Here is a 16,945-nt window from a genome sequence, read left to right on the forward strand (position 1 = left end):
TCAGCCCGGGCGCGGCTGCAATGACGTACCGGGTATCTGAACTGTTGCGCGGCTGCCGCGGGATAGGGAAAGCCGGGATAGGGATAGCCCGCTGGCATCTGGCCAGGCTGCGGTGATCGCATGCCAGCGAGCTCGGCGGGCATGCCGCGCGGCGACGTCGGCGTGCCAAGATGCGGTGCGCCAGGATGCATCAGCGCGCCCATCGGGAACGCCGCGCCATGGTACTGCGCATGGGCCGAGAGCGCGGCAGCGTGCGCCTCGAGCTCGCTCGGCACGACTGGCGCCACTGCCTCCAAAGGTCCCGACGTCGAGAGAATGAGCGCGCGATAGGGCTTGCCAGCAAAGGTCCACGAAGGCGCTACTCGAGTCAGCTCTCGACTCGCCGGGCCATCGAACGCACGGACTGTCCTCGGCTCTGGCGGACGACGAGCCTTGAGGAACGGCGAGAATTCCTCCTTGACCTGGAACGACGAAGTGCTTTTGCGCGGCATCCGCTGACCGAAGAACGGGTTCGGCGGCTGAGCGGGCTCCTTGGCCGGCGGTGGCGCACCGGGCAGGAAGCTCGACGCGTTGGGATTTGGACGGAAGGCCGGCGCCGACGCGTTGATGCGCGACGTCGAGGCGACGGGCGCGGCAGCATCCTGGTCGCGCTGGGTCGAGGAGCGAGCCGGTAAAGTCGAGCCCGATTGACCGTCCTTCGCTGCGATGGCCGCCCGGTGTCGCGCAGGGTTGAACGGCGGGATCTCGGCAATGTCCATCGTCGGCTTCTTCTGGACCGGCTGGGGCGTCGAGAAGGGACCGGTGCGGCCCATCTGGCTCGATGAAGCATCGTGCAGCGCGAGGGCCCGCCGAGGACAGCCTCGTGCTCGGCTCAGCGGATTTGTTCGCAATTTCTCTCTGCTTCTCCTCATCCTTGGTCAAAATAGGCAGCAAATCGTCCGGTACGTTGTACTTGACCTGCGACGTCAGCCCGACCGAGCCAGCAAGCGCACGCGCCTTGAAATCCTTAGAAAAGCGCACGAGCTCGCTGAAGCGGATGTCCTTTTCGTGCTTGATGACGGTCTGCTTGCGAACTTGCAACCGTTCCTTTTCATTCGAGATGAACGAGCGAAAGTCGTGCACAAACTGGCCGTTGCTAGGTCCACCCGGGGTCGTTACAGTGCTTGAGGCGCCACCGGCATCGGATCTGCTGAGCACGGCCGAAGGCGGCTGGACGGGCGAGACGGACGCGCTCTGGCTGCCGTTGACCGGCGGCGCGGCCAGCGTGGGCGTCTCGTCTGAGGAAGTGACGATCGATGGGACTGGTACGGTCGCGCCGATGGCGGCAGGCGCGCTCTGCTTCGAGGCTGCGGCAGCCGCGGCCCGTGCGCCAGGCGGCACGTAGGCATTCGGACCTCGGATGACGGCGCCGTATCTGCGCATCGTTAGCAGCGCCGACGTCCGGCTGACGAGCCTGTCTTCCTCCGTTGCAGCGTCCAACCGCCCGGACGAGACATTGCGTTCCTCTGCAACGTGCGCATTCGTCGGTGCGCTGGATAAAATCTCCTGCGCGACACGAGCTGCCCGCTTCTCGCGGTCCGCAAAGTCCTTGCCCGAACGATCAATCTTCGTGGTGTACAGATCGTCGTCGTAGTCGGTCTTGACGCCGTATAGACGCTCATTCGCTGCAAATTGGTCCCAGACCGCGCCCTTGCCCGCATCCAACGTGCTTGCGGCCGATCCCAATTCCACAGCCGCCGAGCCGCCAGTCCATTGCTGCAGCGTGCGACCTTCGCCTGGAGCAGCTCCAGATCCCGAGATGTCCGTGTCGGTGCGGAACGTATCGGTCGCTGCGGCGGCGGCGCTGCTCGTGGGCAGCTGCGCGGACGTGCGAGCGTCAAGATCGACGTCTGCTGCACCGATCGTGACGATGTCGCGTCCGTGAATCGTCAGGCTCGGCTTGATCGGCGCATCGGGTTCGGTGGCCGTGGCGACGAACTTGAGGATGACCGAGAGATCGCCTTCGGTGGCCGTTGCGCTGAGGATGCCCTCGTATCGTCCACCCGAGCGAGCTGTGACGGTGATGCGCGAGCCGATCAGGCCGAGCAGCAGGAAGAGCATGCGATCTGCGGGCCGTCAGTCCTTGTCATCGACTCGAGGACTGGCCGTGCATCTCGAGACCGTTGCCGTTCGCCTGCTGCACGTCGCTGGGCGCGCGCCAGCTCGTTCGGCGGGGGAGCGCTGCACCGCGCATCGCTGCGTCGTGTTGCAGCAGTGAGACGAAGCGTCACTTCAGACTTCGACGCGAAAATTCGCCAGATTCGACTTCGCTTTCCCGGCGCGCCTGAACCTGGAAATGCCTCGACGCCGTCAAGCAGACGAGCAAGCTGGCGCCGTCGAGCAGATCACTGGCCCGACGTCCGCACTCACGTCCTTCCTGCGCGATGCTGGCATCACCGCGGAGCATCGGCAGCGACGCCGTCAGCAGCAAGAGCAGGAGCAGGCCGCAGTGACGGCTGCGCAGCCTGAAGCGACGCCGATCGACGCTGCGCCCGTCGCCTCGACATCGAAGGCCAAGAAGCGCAAGAAGGGCGACACCGAAGTCGTGTTCAATACGTCCAAGGCGCACAAGAGCGCTCACTCCGATCGGGCGCCAGGCTCATTCGCGACGTGCGATCGCTGCTCGAGGTCGATTCACCGTCACGCCGTACACCGTAACGTCGCCGTCTGGCGGTCTCGTGTGCTTCCACTGCGAGAAGGAACAGAATCTGGCTGGCGGCCTGGCCGAAGGAGCGGCGCCTAAGGCCAGGAAGCCTCGGGCGCAAAAGAGCAAAACCGAGGGCCAGCTCGTCGGCACCGAGAAGACACGTGTCATCATCCCGAGTCTGCAGACCGTCTGCCTGCGCATTCTGGGCGACAAGATCGATGAGCTGCAGGACACCGCGCTCGCCGACTACGTGGACTCGAACCAGCTCGATCGCCTGGCCGCAATTGTCTGTCGTAATCGAGCTCTGTCCAACGACACCGTCAAGCTGCTGTTGCATGTGTCCCGCCGCGAGCTCAAGCTCTATGACTGCACCAGTCTGTCCTGTGTACGCGGGGCGCTGACTTGCGCAGAGCTCGAAAACGCTGGCTTTGCGCGCATCGCTCATCTCGCTCCGAACATCGAGGCCCTCGACCTGCAGCTGTGCGGGCGCATGGACGACCAGGATCTCGCGATTCTCCAAGACAAGCTGAAGTACCTTCGTCGTCTCGAGCTCTACGGCCCCTTCAACGTGACCGCCAGAGCCTGGGCCGGCTTCTTCGACGCGTACGTCTCGGCAGAGCGCGCGCTAGATGGGTTCCTACTGCGCCAGTCGCCGCGCTTCGGGCAAGAGGCGCTGACCAAACTGGTCGAGAGCTTCCCGCTGTTGACCGAGCTACGGCTAGCGGACGTGCGTCGAGCTGCCCGCCCCTCTGACCCCAGCAGCTTGCCAAGCTGACCGACGATGGCCTGTCCGCGCTCCACTCGCTCACGTCCTTGCGCTTTCTCGACATCTCGCGCGCTGGACTGGACGGTCGCGCGCTGTCGGATCCGGCCGTCGTGCAACTGCTCGAGCACGTCGGGCCCGGCCTCGAAACTCTTGTGCTCAACGATAACGAGCGGCTGACGGACCTGACGATCCTCGAGGGCATCCGACCTCACTGCCGACGCCAGCTGCGACAGCTCGAGATTGCCGGACTCACCGAGGTCAAAGGCATCGCGGTGGCGGCGCTGTTCGTGGACTGGAAGGCGAAGAACGACGAGGAGGCAGCTGCAGGAACAGACTTGCCGGCCACGCTCGTCACGCTCAACGCGCACCGATGCTGGGACATTGACGATGCTGGTGTCCAGGCCCTGGTTGCCCACAGCGGCTCGACACTTCGCTCGCTCGACCTCAACTCGTGCGATCAGATCACCACAACCGGTTTGCGCGCAATCACCGGCGCGGCGGACCTTGAAGTGCTCGACATCAGCATGATTCGAGCGACTGACGACTTCCTCGTGGTACGTGCGCGTGCGAAACGTCGCTGAGCCATCGCAGAAGGAGCTGCTGGACGCTCTGCCGGGCCTTCGCCAGCTCAGACTCTTCGGCTGCAACAGAGTCACAGATCTGGCGCCGCGTCGCGCCGGTACGGTCATCATGGGACAAGAGTCAGCGTGATTTACATGTACACTCTGTCGCCTAGCTAATCTTTGCACTAATCTTTGCGGAAACGCCACACCTTGCGGCTGGAGACGAGCGATTCGAGGCGCTGGCCGACCATCTCCTCGGTGATCGTCAAGGGCCGAAAGGTCTTGCCATTATGCACCGAGAGTCGCGATCCGACGACCGGAGGAATGATTGTGCTGGATCTCGCTGTCGTCGACGGCGCCAGCGGGACGAAGTGAGGGCCTGCGCATCGTCAGCGCGCAGTGTGAAGCTTGACCTTGCCTTTCCAAGCGGCGCGACGGCCGCAGACCGCCAGAGAAGCGCGCATGGCGCGCGACCAGCGAATGGGCGTTCGCGAGAGCTACACGGGTTGATCGGCGAACCGAGAATGACAAAAGAGAGGAGCGGGATGCACAAAGTCAACTAGGCCGCTGGCGGGCTGCGTCGTTCTTCAATTCAGTCCAGTTCAGCTAGCCGAGCCGCGATCCAGCGAGAGATGCCCTGGCTGCCCGCGCTGCGTTCAACGACATCCCGGCCGAGGAAGTGGTTCACGATCGGCCAGGCTGCCAATTCAGCTGACAGATGGGCGATGCGAGCGCACCGTGGACCGAGTTGCTCTTCAAAGCGTTCCAGTCCTTGCCGAGCTTCAGCAGTAACCGGGCGTCGTCAGCCAGGATCTCGCGCTCGCCATAGACGACCAGTGAGGGTCCGGTGGTCTTGCCGAGCTCGTTCAGATGAGCTCCAGGCGAGAGCAGCTCTTCGGCTTTCAGAGCTGGGCCGGGTTGCCGTTGCGGGAGCGGACGGAAGCCGAGCCGTTGTCGCACGAAGCGCAGAAGCGCTGCTCTCCGTCGCGGCCTAAAGCCGAGGCTGAGCCGCGTGTAGTGTCGCAGAGCGTCGGGCCCGACAAAATCGTAGCGCTCGTTCATCACCAGCGACGAAGCATCGCTCACGAACGTTGGGCTGTCGAGGTGGACGATCGGCGAAATCAGTACAGATAGAGCCGGCTGCGAGAGCCCGGCCCACTCGTCCGTCTCGCCAAGCTGTATGCCGATCCGCAATGCCAGCGCTAGGCAGGCGCCAGCAGAGTCACCCGCGATCGCGATCCGCCTGACTCCTTCCTGCTGTCCGAGCCAGCGCCATGTCTCCCTGACCGCCTCGAGGGCCGCGTCGAAAGTCGACTCGGGCGCGAGCGGATAGTTCGCCGCGAAGATCGTGCAATCGCCAATCTCCTGTCGGAGCGTGGCGAGCCAGTCGAGGTAGAATGCTGGAGTGCCCATAACCAGGCCGCCGCCATGCAGGTAGAGGATCATCAGGTCGCTGCGCGGTCCGATCCACCATCCGCGCTCGTCCTCGACGCATACGCGGTCAAAGTCCTTGATCCGCCTCCTGACCAGCGGCAGTGCCGCTTGACGGCCGAATACGACTCTGCCGAGGCGGTGATCGACAAACTCGAACGCGAGCGCGACGATTTTGAAGGCGGCGAGTTGTGCGAGCGTTGCGTCGCTTCCTGCTAGAACCTCACACGCGACATCGATCAGCAGGAGCGGCAGATACAGAGCGAAGAGCAGCGCTGTCTCGAGCAAGACAGCGCTGTGAATGGTCTGGACACAGACGATAAGGACATCACAGATGAACGTGCAGACCTGCCAGACGGAGAGAGCCTCGTACATGGACGAATATAACTGGCCCATGCTCGCGCGTGGCGTCACTCCGACCGAGCGGGCCGGGCATACACGGAGAATTGAGAACATTCAGAAACCTCGCCCTCTTCCTCGACCGCGTGGCCTGTGGTAAGGCGAGAACCCTCTGCCTCGTCCTCTGCCTCTTCCGCGCCCGCGGTTATAGCCCGGCACGTTGGTGCGCTTTGCCACGACGGAGAGAGCGCGACCCTTGAACTGCGAGTCGTTCAGGTTGAGGGCATTGGAGACGAGGTCCGACGAGGCCATCTCGATGTACGCGTAGCTGTGGCTCAGCCGAGCACCGAGCGACGAGGCTCACCCTTTCGGATGCCCAGTCCACTTGTCGCAGAGAATGGTGATGCGATTGATCGTGCCGGCGGCTGAGAAATGTTGCTGCAACTCTTCTGGCGTGGCAGAGTAGTCGACGTTGCCGACGTAGACGGATCGAGAGTCGACGGCCGACTTGTCTTCGTCTACTTCCATGCCTGCCGATCCTGAGCCGCTCGCCGTGCCATTCGCCGCTTGTTCTGCTGCCTGGATCTCGCGCAGCTTCGCTGCCTCGGCTTCCATCTCCGCGACCCGGGCACGCATCGTCGCCAATTCCTGTAGAGAAAGCGTCAGCGCTGCACTCGCGACGCCCGACCCAGTCGATCCGCTCAGACCCACCTGATCGTCCTCATCTGCGTTCTCGCCATTCTCGCCCGTGTGCTGCTCGAGCTCGTCGTCCTCCTGAATCTCGTCTGACGGCCTGCGGTGTGAGGGTGCGTAAGAGCGTTGCATGTCGCACATCCTGGTCACTGCGAGCTGCGGCTAGTCGTTGGATATCCTCAGAAGTTCGAGCTCGTGGGCTGAGACTCTTGGGCACAAGACTCAAGTCGCGCGGCGCACGCCTGTGCTTCCTCCGCCTCGGCGTCCTCAGTCTCTTCTCGGCGTGCGTCTCCAGTGACTGCGTCGTGCGTCTCGCCGCACCGCACGACATGTCACGCACTCTTTTCTGTCGGGGCTTCGGCGGCCTCCGACCTGCAGAGCTGGGCGCCGTCTTCGAGGAGTTTGGCGAGCTGGTGGTCGGTGCCAGGCTCCGCGCACGACTGAGCTTCGCAGCGCTGCGATATTCCGCCGCCCAAGGCCGATCGCTCGCGCGTGGCGTTTGTGGAATTCGTGCGCACCGACGACGCGCGCGCAGCACACGAGGCCCTCGACGGGCGAGAGCTGGACGGCGATCGCCTCGTCGTGCAGGTGAGGTCGCAACGCTGTCTGCGCTGAGCTGCGCAGTGGTCACACCACCGACCGGCTCCGACATGGCGCATGGACGGCGTCGAAGCTCCGCGGCGCGATGACCGGCGAGACGACCGACGAGACGACCGCCGCGATCACCGCAGAGACGACCGCCGCTACGAGCCCTACGACCGCCGAGGTCCTCCCGTCGAGCGAGGTCCCGCGTTTGGACCAAGCTCGTACCGCGAACGCCCGGACGACCGCTATTCTCGCGAGCGTTCGCCGCCTCGCCGAGCACGCGACGACTACGACCGCCCGCCGCCACGCGAGGACTTTGACCGCCGCGAAGAGCCTCGCTACGGCTCGCGCGGTCGAACGCCACCGCTGTCTGACCGTCGGGCCTGAGAGATGCATCTACATGTCACATGGGAGTCGTGAAGGCCAGCAGCCGAAGGTTGGGGATAGAACGCTCGTTGATGCCCGCGCCGGCATGCAGCCGCAGCGCTGCGACCGTCTGCTTGCAAAAGGCCGCATAGTCTCGCGCGGCCGCAGGATCGCCGACGAGAGCCTGCGAGCATGTCAGTGGGTGTAGAGGGGCAGTTGACCGCACGTCGTAGTTGTCGCGCATCGCCGAGAGCATGGCGCCGACCGCGCTGAGCACGTCTGCCTTGGCTGGCGACCGAGCAGCATCAAGAGCTGCCATACCGGACAGGACACGTCCACAATTGCTGAAGACGGCTTGTGAGGTCAGCTGGGTCGGCCCGCGCACGTCACACCTTGGAGAATGGCCGGCCGTCGCTGTTCGAGCTCTGGGGCGTCGATCTCCACTACGTTGGTGCCGAGCTCGCGGTGACATGGCAGATTGATGAAGAGCGCCAGATCGGCCAGGCGGCTGATGACGAGCGAGGTGAAGTCGGCTTGGATCGAGAGGTCGGCGCCGATGATGGTCTGAAACCAGAGCGAGATAAACTCGTCCTCGTGCGCTTGCAGGACGTGAGCATCGAGTCGGGCCGCAGTCAGGCAGAAGCGCAGGCCGACGTCGAGCTTGCCGATCGGGCTGGATATGCGCTTCCATGTTTCCGGGCCCCAAACGACGTATTGATGCCAGTGCTATGCGAGTCAGCGGACAGCAAGCAATTTTCAGGCTCACCGCGAGCTTGTGCTTGACGAGGATGGCAGCACAGGTCGCCCATGCCTCGACAACCTCGGCCACGAAAGCCTTATCGCCAGTGATCGCAGGCGCGGACCGATCCTTGCCGTAGTCGGGCGCGTACATAGCCGCCAGGATCCGGAAGAGGCCCGGCAGAAGCTGCGCTTTAACGAGCTGCACGAGCGTCAGTGCGTTGACAAGACCCGAATGCACCTGCGCAAACGCGAGGTCTCGATCCGGCGCATCGACGCGAGGTGCCGTGCTGACGCCCAGCAGGTCGTTGAGCGTCGGATCGTCCCAGTCCATGTCGTCGTCGAAAAGGCCAAACTCGTCCTGACTGTGCCGTGAGGATGGCTTCTCGAGTGCGCGCTCGCGGAACGCCAGGAAGAGCTGAATGGTCCGCAGAACCTCCTGAGCGACGAGCGGATCATGCGCCATGGGTGACGCGAACACAGTGGCGATCCAGGCGTCCTGCATCAGATCGATGTTCGGGTACGCCGACGGCCCACCAATGACCGACCCGACCTCGACGTCGGCAGCAATGACGTGTTGGACCGCACGAAGCAGCGTCGAGAAGAGGCGAACGACCTCGAACATGTCGCGCGACGTTTGTGCAGCGTTGCGATCTTGCTCGGCCGTCCTGACCGCTGCTACCGCTCGCCCACCAGTACCAGCCATGCTAGCTCTGCGAGTCTCCAGCTCGACGTACTGCTGGCGCAGAGAGTTGGCGATGCTGATCAGCCAGGCGACGACGGGCTCGAGCGGGAGGTTGAGTCGCCGGTAGACGATGGCGAGCGACATGATGGCACGGATGCAGACGACGCGCGCGGCATCGTCGGCATCGTCAAAGCTGAGCAGGCTGCGCATCTGAGACAAGCGCTGCGCCGCTGTCGACGGCGCCACGAGGACGAAGACGATGAACAGGCTGTAATGGTTCGCGAACATCGAACGATCGGCCTCAGTTGGTGGACCTGCTCGTAGGAAGGGCATCTTGCGCAGCGGCGTCAGCCGGGAGAGCACTCGGCGCAGCACTTTCTGTCGATCGTCCTCGGCGACATCGGCGTACTGGGCGGCATAGCGCAGCAGCAGCTTGAGGAAGACGTGCATGGCCGTATCGTCGCGTCTGTTGAATGCTGTGCCCGGCGGGCCCGTGTACGGCGAGAGGAAGCTCGGAAAGTCGGCGCCGCGTCGTCGACAAGGCTGACCAACGAGCGACCGTTGAGGACATCGTAAAGTCGGCTGAGCACCACATCCTCGAGCTGCCAGCCGAACCGCTCAGACAGCACCAGCGCGCGAGCTAGCAGGTTGTGAAGGTAGCGATCGCGATTGGCGAGCGTCGCCCGCGACTGATGACCTTCCGGTACTTGGTGCAGCGGGCCGAGCGAGGTCTGCAGATACGACCAGCGTGCAGGCAGGCGAGGCGGACCGACTGAGCCGTCGGCGGTGATCTGCGAGATGGCAGCGAGCATGAGGATGGTGTACGCCTGGACTTCGGTGGCTTTAATCGGGTGCGTACTGGCTGCCGAGGCCGCGCAGGCTAGCTCCGTTTCGATTGCCGTCCAGAGCTCGTCTGATCCCACGATACCCTCGAGACTGAGATTGAGGAGGCGAGCCCACACTTCGACCGTCGGATCGGACAGGCCAGGCTCGCCGGCTGCACTCTGCGTCTCCTTGAGCGCAGTGACCGTCTTGAGCGCGCCGCCGTCCGCGAGCAGACAGCGGACGAGGCGGTCGAGCCAGCTCGAACAGCTCCGATTGCCTCGACGGAGCGCGAGCTCGAGCCCGGCATAAGCCAGCGCGAGTTGCGCAGACGACGTCTGGTCACCGGCTGACTGCAGCTCGGAGATGAGGTCTTCGACGAGCTTTGAGACAGTCGAGAACGCAGCGGAGCCCTGCATGCGAGCGTGAGACGCCAGGCATGAGAGAAAGCGGAGCGTGGCGACGGCGTCTGCCCTCAGTCCCGCATCGGCATCACTGCGGAAGCCAGCGATGACGCCTGGCCTGATGCGTGGCATAAGCGTGTCGAGGGCTGTCGCCTCTATCGCAGTATCGAGGCTGATGCCGAAGACGACAGCCGACTCTTCTTGCGGTCGGCGGGCAGGGTCACGGAGCGCCTCGATCAGGCTTCGAAGATGGCCTCGGCCGATGTACGTCTGGCGAGCGAGGCGCAGATCGGGCCGTAGACGCTCGATGCCAAAGTCGGGCGAGAAGCGTCCAAAGGCGGCCCACTGAGCGGTCCTGTCGGCAGTCTGACGCTGGCGCGGGAGCGGAGGAGCTATGCTGGGCCCCACGATCGGAATGCTCGGGCCAGAGGCAGGTCCGTCGCGTTCGGACGGTGCCGCATCGGCAAAAATGGAGACGTCTCGAGTGAGTGAAATCGCAGAAGACCGCTGCTCGGCTGTGCTCGCCAGTCGATGTCGACTCGTCGCATGCGTCGCGTGGGCGTGGCCGGCTGCTGTACGGCTGCCGTGACCTCGTTGATCCCCACGAGATCGGCTCTCCGCCTTCTTTCTCGGCCTCCGACGGGTCTGCAGCAGCATTCGATCGAGGCGATCACGTCCCGAGGCATCCGACTTGCGCTTCGGCTGATGGGCGCCCAGCCAAGCCTGAAGATGGCGAGCATCGTTGTCCGAGCTGTCGTCTGAGAGCTGCTGCGCGCTGCCTGGCTCGGAGTCGGAATCATCGGTGAACGCGTCGCCCAGGAAGAGCCGACCGTCTTCCTCAGCCTCGGCAGCCCGATGGCCTCGTCGCTTGGCGGCTCGGGCTACGCGCCGTCGCTCGTCTTCCGATGCGGCTTCTTCGTCGCCCGAGCCCAGATCGCCGCTGACGCGCCCCGCTGCGATCTCTTGGGCCATCAGCTTGGCGTCTTCGACCCCTTTGCGGAAGAAGACCGCCGGCATCATCGCACGGAGGGCCTTGGCTTGCTTCCCGGATATGTTGTAGCGATCGAGCTTGGCCGGCCGAGGCACAGTGCGTTCGGGACTGCTCGAGGATGCCTCGTCGTCGGACACGGTCAAGTCGACCGGTCGACCGTAGACCGAGGTCGCCGTCACCGCTCGGCGCTTCGACGCCTTGTGACGATGCAGCAAAGGCTCGGCTGGCTCGCTGCTGCTGCGAAGCCGATCTCTGCCGATGGATTGACGGTTCTCCCTGTCCGACATCGACCCGGTCTGTGATTTCTCGGTCGGGCGCGGTCGCTGCGCTGGCCTATCCGTGTCATCCGAGTCGCTCAGGCGTGCTGCGAGTTCAGAGATGCATCGAGGTTGCCACACAGACCTTCAGCGGGGCGCCTTTGCCTGTCGGGAGGTCGGCGAGCGGCCTTGGACGGCTGTGGCGCCGGGCGCGACTTGGAGCTGGCTTGAGCGGGAGCGGGACCCTTGTCACGATCTCGGTCTGTCGATATCAGGCAAACACACAGACGACGCGTACTGAGCCGCGCAGGACGAGCGATGCCGATCAGCTCGAAGTCGTCGCGCTCGAGCCGGACCACTCGCTCGTCGTACGTCTCTTCCTCGTCATCGACCCGCGTCGGACGCCCCTCGAGGTCAAGCCAGCCGTCGAGATCATCGGCGCCCTGCTGATCCAGTCTCGCGCGCTTTGCTCTCCGGTCCGCGTCGGTTTCCTCTCGTCTCGCTTTCTCGATGACCACGGCGTCTTGCCAGTCGTTGCGTACGAGCGTGCCGAGATACTTGGCGCGCTCGTGCGAGAACGGGTTGAGCTGCGCCTGGTTGCGCTTGCGCATCGGCCGTCCGGCCGGCAGCGGCGCTTCGACAGTCGTGCTGGCAACGGGCGCGCTCGCCGGCATTGACGCGACGGGTGACGACGACCGGGTGCGAAGAGGCCGCGGCGGCGAGGCTGGCATTTGTTGCGAAGGTCCAGGCGGCAGCGACTCGTCGTCATCGTCGTCGATCGGCACCACTGCCTTCTGCTTGCCCTTGCGTCCACTCGAGATGCGGATCACAGCGATCGGCTGCGAGTCTGGCGAGCTCTGCAGTACGCTCGCGGGCGCTCGACGAGTAGGGGACGCCGGCGCCTGGGCTCGCTGGCGCACTATCGGCGGCGCAGGCGACGGGAGGCCTTCGGGCGATCGAATGACGCTCGGCGTTTGCGTCCTGGAGGTCGAGGCTACCGGCTGATGTATCACGTGCTGAAACGGCGGTCGTCTGAGCGCGGCGCCGGTGTTGACCGCGACAGGCGGGAGCTCGACCGTCTCGCGCGGCGGCAGGCGGAAGTTTGCGAGCGCAGAATTCGGATCAATAGGCGTCACCGCGCTCCAGTAGGCCTCGTCGTCGATGTCCTCGTCCTCAAGATCAGGCGCGTCCGAGTCCGGCACCGATTCGACCTCAGTCCTCGCCTCTGTCGGTGCGGCCGCGTCAGACATCAGGCGCACGGCAGGAGGCCGAGGTCAAGGTCGAGAAGTGTGAGAAGTGGCGCTTCGTGTACAAGGGGATTACAGTGATGATGTTTCTGTGGACCCCAGGCCGCTAGACCTGCGCTCGGACTGGATCCGAGAAATGTAGCTCTTGCTCACCACCGCAAAAGTTTCGAGCAGGCGGTCCATGCACCGCTCGAGGCATCGCTCTTCACCCGATGACAGCTTGTCGGCCGGCTTGACACACGTTCGGACTGCGAGGCTGAGCAACGCGCGCAAGTCTGTGCGCACAGCACGTCGTGTTCAGCGTGTTGACGAGCTCTTGGGCTTGAGCGAGCGCAAGGTTCTGATTGACTTCGCTCTTGATTTGCTCGAGCCGTGCGCTGGACGAGCCGGGCGCCGCTGGAGCCTTGCCGCCGAAGAAGCTCATGGCGAACGGACGATACGGAGCGTCGGACACGAATGCGAACCGCGAAGCGAAAGGAGACAACTGCACTGCACGCCGCAATTCTCTTCACCAGAGCCCGGCGGCACCCGACTGAGTGCGTCTCGCGGCTCGTTGAGAACGTAGATGACGTTTGCAGCCTCCTCAGCATCCCAAGACCGCACCATGGCCGACTGTACGTCCAGCTGCGACTTGGCGACGCGGCGCGGTATCGCCACAGCTTCAGACTCCTCGTCTCAGTCTCGCCTGACCACTGTCGCCTGCCGGCTTCGCGTTGCGCCTCGGCTGGAGATCGCTTTCCGCACGCCTTGACGACTCCAACTTACACCGCTCTCACTAGACGACGATCGTGCTCCCGCTCGTGGCCGCTCCGCTTCGCCTGCGCGTCGCAGCCGCTCGCCCGATCACCGCGGACGGTACGCCGCATGCAGACAGGTCTCGCTGACACCCAGTGATGCTGGTCCGGTCTCGAACAACCCCGGCAACAACCTGCGTGCGTCGGCGCAGCCTCACGCCGCCTGATCGCCCACAGATGTCTCTGGCCTCTCCGGCAAGGTCCAGGACGCCGATCTCGAGGAAATCTTCGGCAAGTTCGGTCGTATCCAGAAGGCTCAGGTGATGCGCGACCCGCACACCGGCGACTCGCGCGGCTTCGGCTTCGTCACCTTCGAGGACAATGGCGACGCCGAGGCTGCCATGTCTAGTCTCAATGCGACTGACCTTCTCGGCCGCGTCATCACCGTGGCCAAGGCTCGTCGCGGCCGTGCTCGCACGCCGACTCCGGGCCAGGTGCGTGTCTGCGCTCGTGACTGCGCTGACCATGCAGTACCACGGCCCTGCTAAGCCCGACGTGGGTCGGGACGCCTTGGAGCCCAACTGATGTGCGCAGCGTCCCGGATACGGCGGTCGATACGACGACCGTCGAGGCGGTTACGACGACCGTCGTGGCGGCTATGACGACCGTCGTGGCGGCTACGATGATCGTCGCGGAGGCTACGACGATCGCCGAGGCGGCTACGATCGCCCGCCGCCGCGTCGTGACCCGTACGACGACCGCCGAGGCTGTCAGTCCTTGCCATTGGCCCAAGCTGACGCTGTCAGACGACGATCGTGGCTACGACCGTCGCTACTAAGTGCGGCCGAGCGCGAACAATGCTACTGCTGACTTGTTGTCCTCACTGCAATCTATCCACACTCCTGTCGGCTTCGTTGAGCACTTGCAGATCGTGTCTCCAGCTCCGTCTCTGCTTGATGCAAGAACAACGCGCGTACAGGAGACTGTCCATTCTGAAGCCGCAGTCATCGTTTACTTCGAGCCGATCGTCGGCAAACGAGCGCTCGCCGAGCAGCTCGCCGCCGCCGTCCTCGCGCAGCACGGCCACGAGGACGCCCGAGCTCACGCACGCACGCTCGGCCTCGAGCTCAAGCATAACGACGAGCTGCTATCCGCACTACGATCCGGGTCAACGACGGCCGATCAGCTGGCCGCAGCCAGGCCCTCCGACCTGGCATCGAGCGACCAGAAAGATGCCGACGCGAGACAGCGCGAAGACGACATACGCGCGGCAACGCAGACGCACCTCCTTGAGCGCCTGCAGCAAGGCGACGATGCGGTCGACAACGGGCTTCTCGACGCCGACGCAGCCTACGGCCGCCAAGACGTGGCTCAGCAGCGCACTGGGTTGGAATTCGAGCAGCTGCTGTGATGTACAACAACAAGTCTACAAGTCTCGTTGAGCCACAGCTTGGATCATGAGGTCGTTCCAGTCCTCGTGCGCGGCGGGCGAAGGACTGATGGGCGAGCCCGGCGCCCAGAAGACTGAGGACGTGTCGCCGGGACTGCCGGAGGGCGATAGAGAGCCTGCAGGCGAGCGCGGGACGTCGGCCAGCGACATGCGGCGCTTGGGCGTATCGGCGCCGCCGACTGTGATGACCGGGAGATCACCAGAGGTCGCGCGTTGCTTCAGGAAGCGTCGACGCCAGTAGATCGTCTTGATGAGGCCGCGCACGCGATCGAGGTGCACGATATCCTCGAGCCGGGCCTTGCGAGCCTTGCGCTGCAGCAGATCCTCGAGCCTCGCCGTCAGTCTGATCACGACGGTCTCACGCACTCGAGGGCCTCGTCGTCGTCGATGAGCTTGTAGTGGGCACAGAGCAGCAGCATCTTTGTAAAGGACATCCCTCGCCCAGGCTCGTCGGACATGAGCGCCTCGTGATACATCCGGTCGAAGACACGACGTCGCTTGGCTACCGCGTCGTAGTCTATCGTCCGCAGTGCGCTCGACAGCAGGTCGAGGTCAACGCCGTCGACGATCCGGCGACTCGTGGGCAGAGCAGTCGCGGCTCGGACGAGAGCGGGCACAGTGTGATGCGGCGGGTAAATGCGCGCCTCGAAGATGCCGCTGAGGCGAGACAGGAAGGCGGCGTACTGCCGCCGTCGCAGGTAGCCAGTCCGGTTGACGTCCAAGGACGCCCAGGCCTGCTGAACTGGCGCATCTCCTCGCGACTGATCGACGCCCTCGGGTTGGTGAGCGACCCAAAGTTTTCGACGACGACGGCGGTGAACACTGGCAGGTCAGCTTGAGCGTGCATGGCTGCGCACTGTTGACGAAGATGTACATCGAGAGCACGTTCCACGAGATGAAGAGGACAAAAGCCCACGCCGGACTGCCGCAGTCGGAGAAGAGAAACGCTGGACTGGGCGTGCATAGCGGCGGCGCGACCGTGTAGTCGTGCATGTAGGCGTTCCAACCTTCTCCCGTGCTCATGAAGGCGAGCATGAGCAGGGCATTGCCGAAGGACTGGTAATTCTGCGTGCGCGTCGCGTTCGGACCCCAACGCGTCAGGCCAAAGACCTCGACGTCGAGTATCGCCCAGGTCAGGAAGAAGACGCCCCAGAGCAGGAGCAGATTGATGATCGTCGGTAAACTCGCGCTGCGGAGTTCACGGCTCGACAGCGCAGAACGACATACACGGCGACCTTGAAGAGCTGGTTCATCGAGTTGACTTTCTGCACGAGCTTGAAAGCGATGCTGGTCAGGAAGAGCTTCTGCAGCTGGATTGCGGCCTGATTGTCGGTGCCGAGCAGGACGGGGATCGTCGTGGCCTGGCCGGTCAGTAACGGCCTGATCGGGCACGCACAAATGTGCCCACGACCACGAAGATATCGTAGATGTGCCACCAGTTCTGACTGAAGCTGCGCCAGCCCAAACCAACGATCTTGACCGCGATATCCGCCGCATAGATGAGCGTGAGCACGAGGAAAGCAACGTCGCGCAGGCTGTTAATCGTGTCCGAGTCCGAATTGGTCTGGGTCATGAGGACAGCGATGTGCACGACGTAGAGGACCGTGAGGCCTCGTGACCACCAGCCGTGCTTCTGCGTCGCTCGATCGTAGCACCAGGATCCAATCGTGCTCGAGGGTCGACCGCGCGGCCGCTTCGACGGGCGCTGTCGGAGGATGACCTTGCGCAGGTCGACCCACTGGCGCTGTGCGTTGGTGAGCAGAGCGTTGCCTGAGAGGTTCTGCACCGTCAATGGCGCTTCGTCCGCGCACGCACGGTGAAGTTCTGAATGATAACCGACAGGAAGATCGTGAGGATGACGATGGCGCCGAGGAGCATGTAGACCACGAAGAAGACGGCATTGAACTGGCTGGCGTCGAGGCTGTTGTTCTGATCCAGCCCGACGATCTGCATCACCGACTGCAGAACGTTGATCCAGCCCTCGAGCGAGATGATCTCGAACAGGATGAGCAGCGATTGCCGGAACGAGTCGAAGGACCAGACGTAGGGATTGATCCATGCTCGTGGCATCGAGAACTGGAACTGCGCAGGCGCATTGGTGAAAGCAGAGGGCGCAATCGTGTACTCGCCAACGCAGGCCGCCTTGTTCGGCGCGTTGCTGTCGTTGCAGAAGTATAGAAGGCCCGAA

General features: G+C 64.0%; 3 protein-coding genes across 3 annotated transcripts; all 3 read right to left on the reverse strand.

The window, feature by feature from the left end:
• On the reverse strand, positions 1–2,100 carry LOC147878059 (uncharacterized). The gene has a single exon (XM_087372465.1). The coding sequence runs from the start codon at positions 2,098–2,100 to the stop codon at positions 1–3; it is 2,100 nt and encodes a 699-aa protein (XP_087228591.1).
• A 3,802-nt stretch (positions 2,101–5,902) lies between these two features.
• Positions 5,903–6,421, reverse strand: LOC147878060 (uncharacterized). Its single transcript, XM_087372462.1, has 2 exons — positions 6,150–6,421; positions 5,903–6,113 (listed from the first exon to the last, which is right to left on the reverse strand). Exons 1-2 carry the CDS (start codon positions 6,419–6,421, stop codon positions 5,903–5,905), a joined length of 483 nt encoding a protein of 160 aa, XP_087228588.1.
• Positions 6,422–7,466: 1,045 nt separating this feature from the next.
• On the reverse strand, positions 7,467–11,356 carry LOC147878061 (uncharacterized). Its single transcript, XM_087372466.1, has 2 exons — positions 9,443–11,356; positions 7,467–9,395 (listed from the first exon to the last, which is right to left on the reverse strand). The coding sequence occupies exons 1-2, from the start codon at positions 11,354–11,356 to the stop codon at positions 7,467–7,469; spliced, it is 3,843 nt and encodes a 1,280-aa protein (XP_087228592.1).
• Between the last annotated feature and the right edge of the window lie 5,589 nt (positions 11,357–16,945).

Source organism: Dipteris shenzhenensis, unplaced genomic scaffold (genome assembly GCF_047967505.1).
Source record: "Dipteris shenzhenensis isolate YYH24624 ecotype China unplaced genomic scaffold, Dip_SZ_1.0 scaf0591, whole genome shotgun sequence".
NCBI lineage: Eukaryota > Viridiplantae > Streptophyta > Polypodiopsida > Gleicheniales > Dipteridaceae > Dipteris > Dipteris shenzhenensis.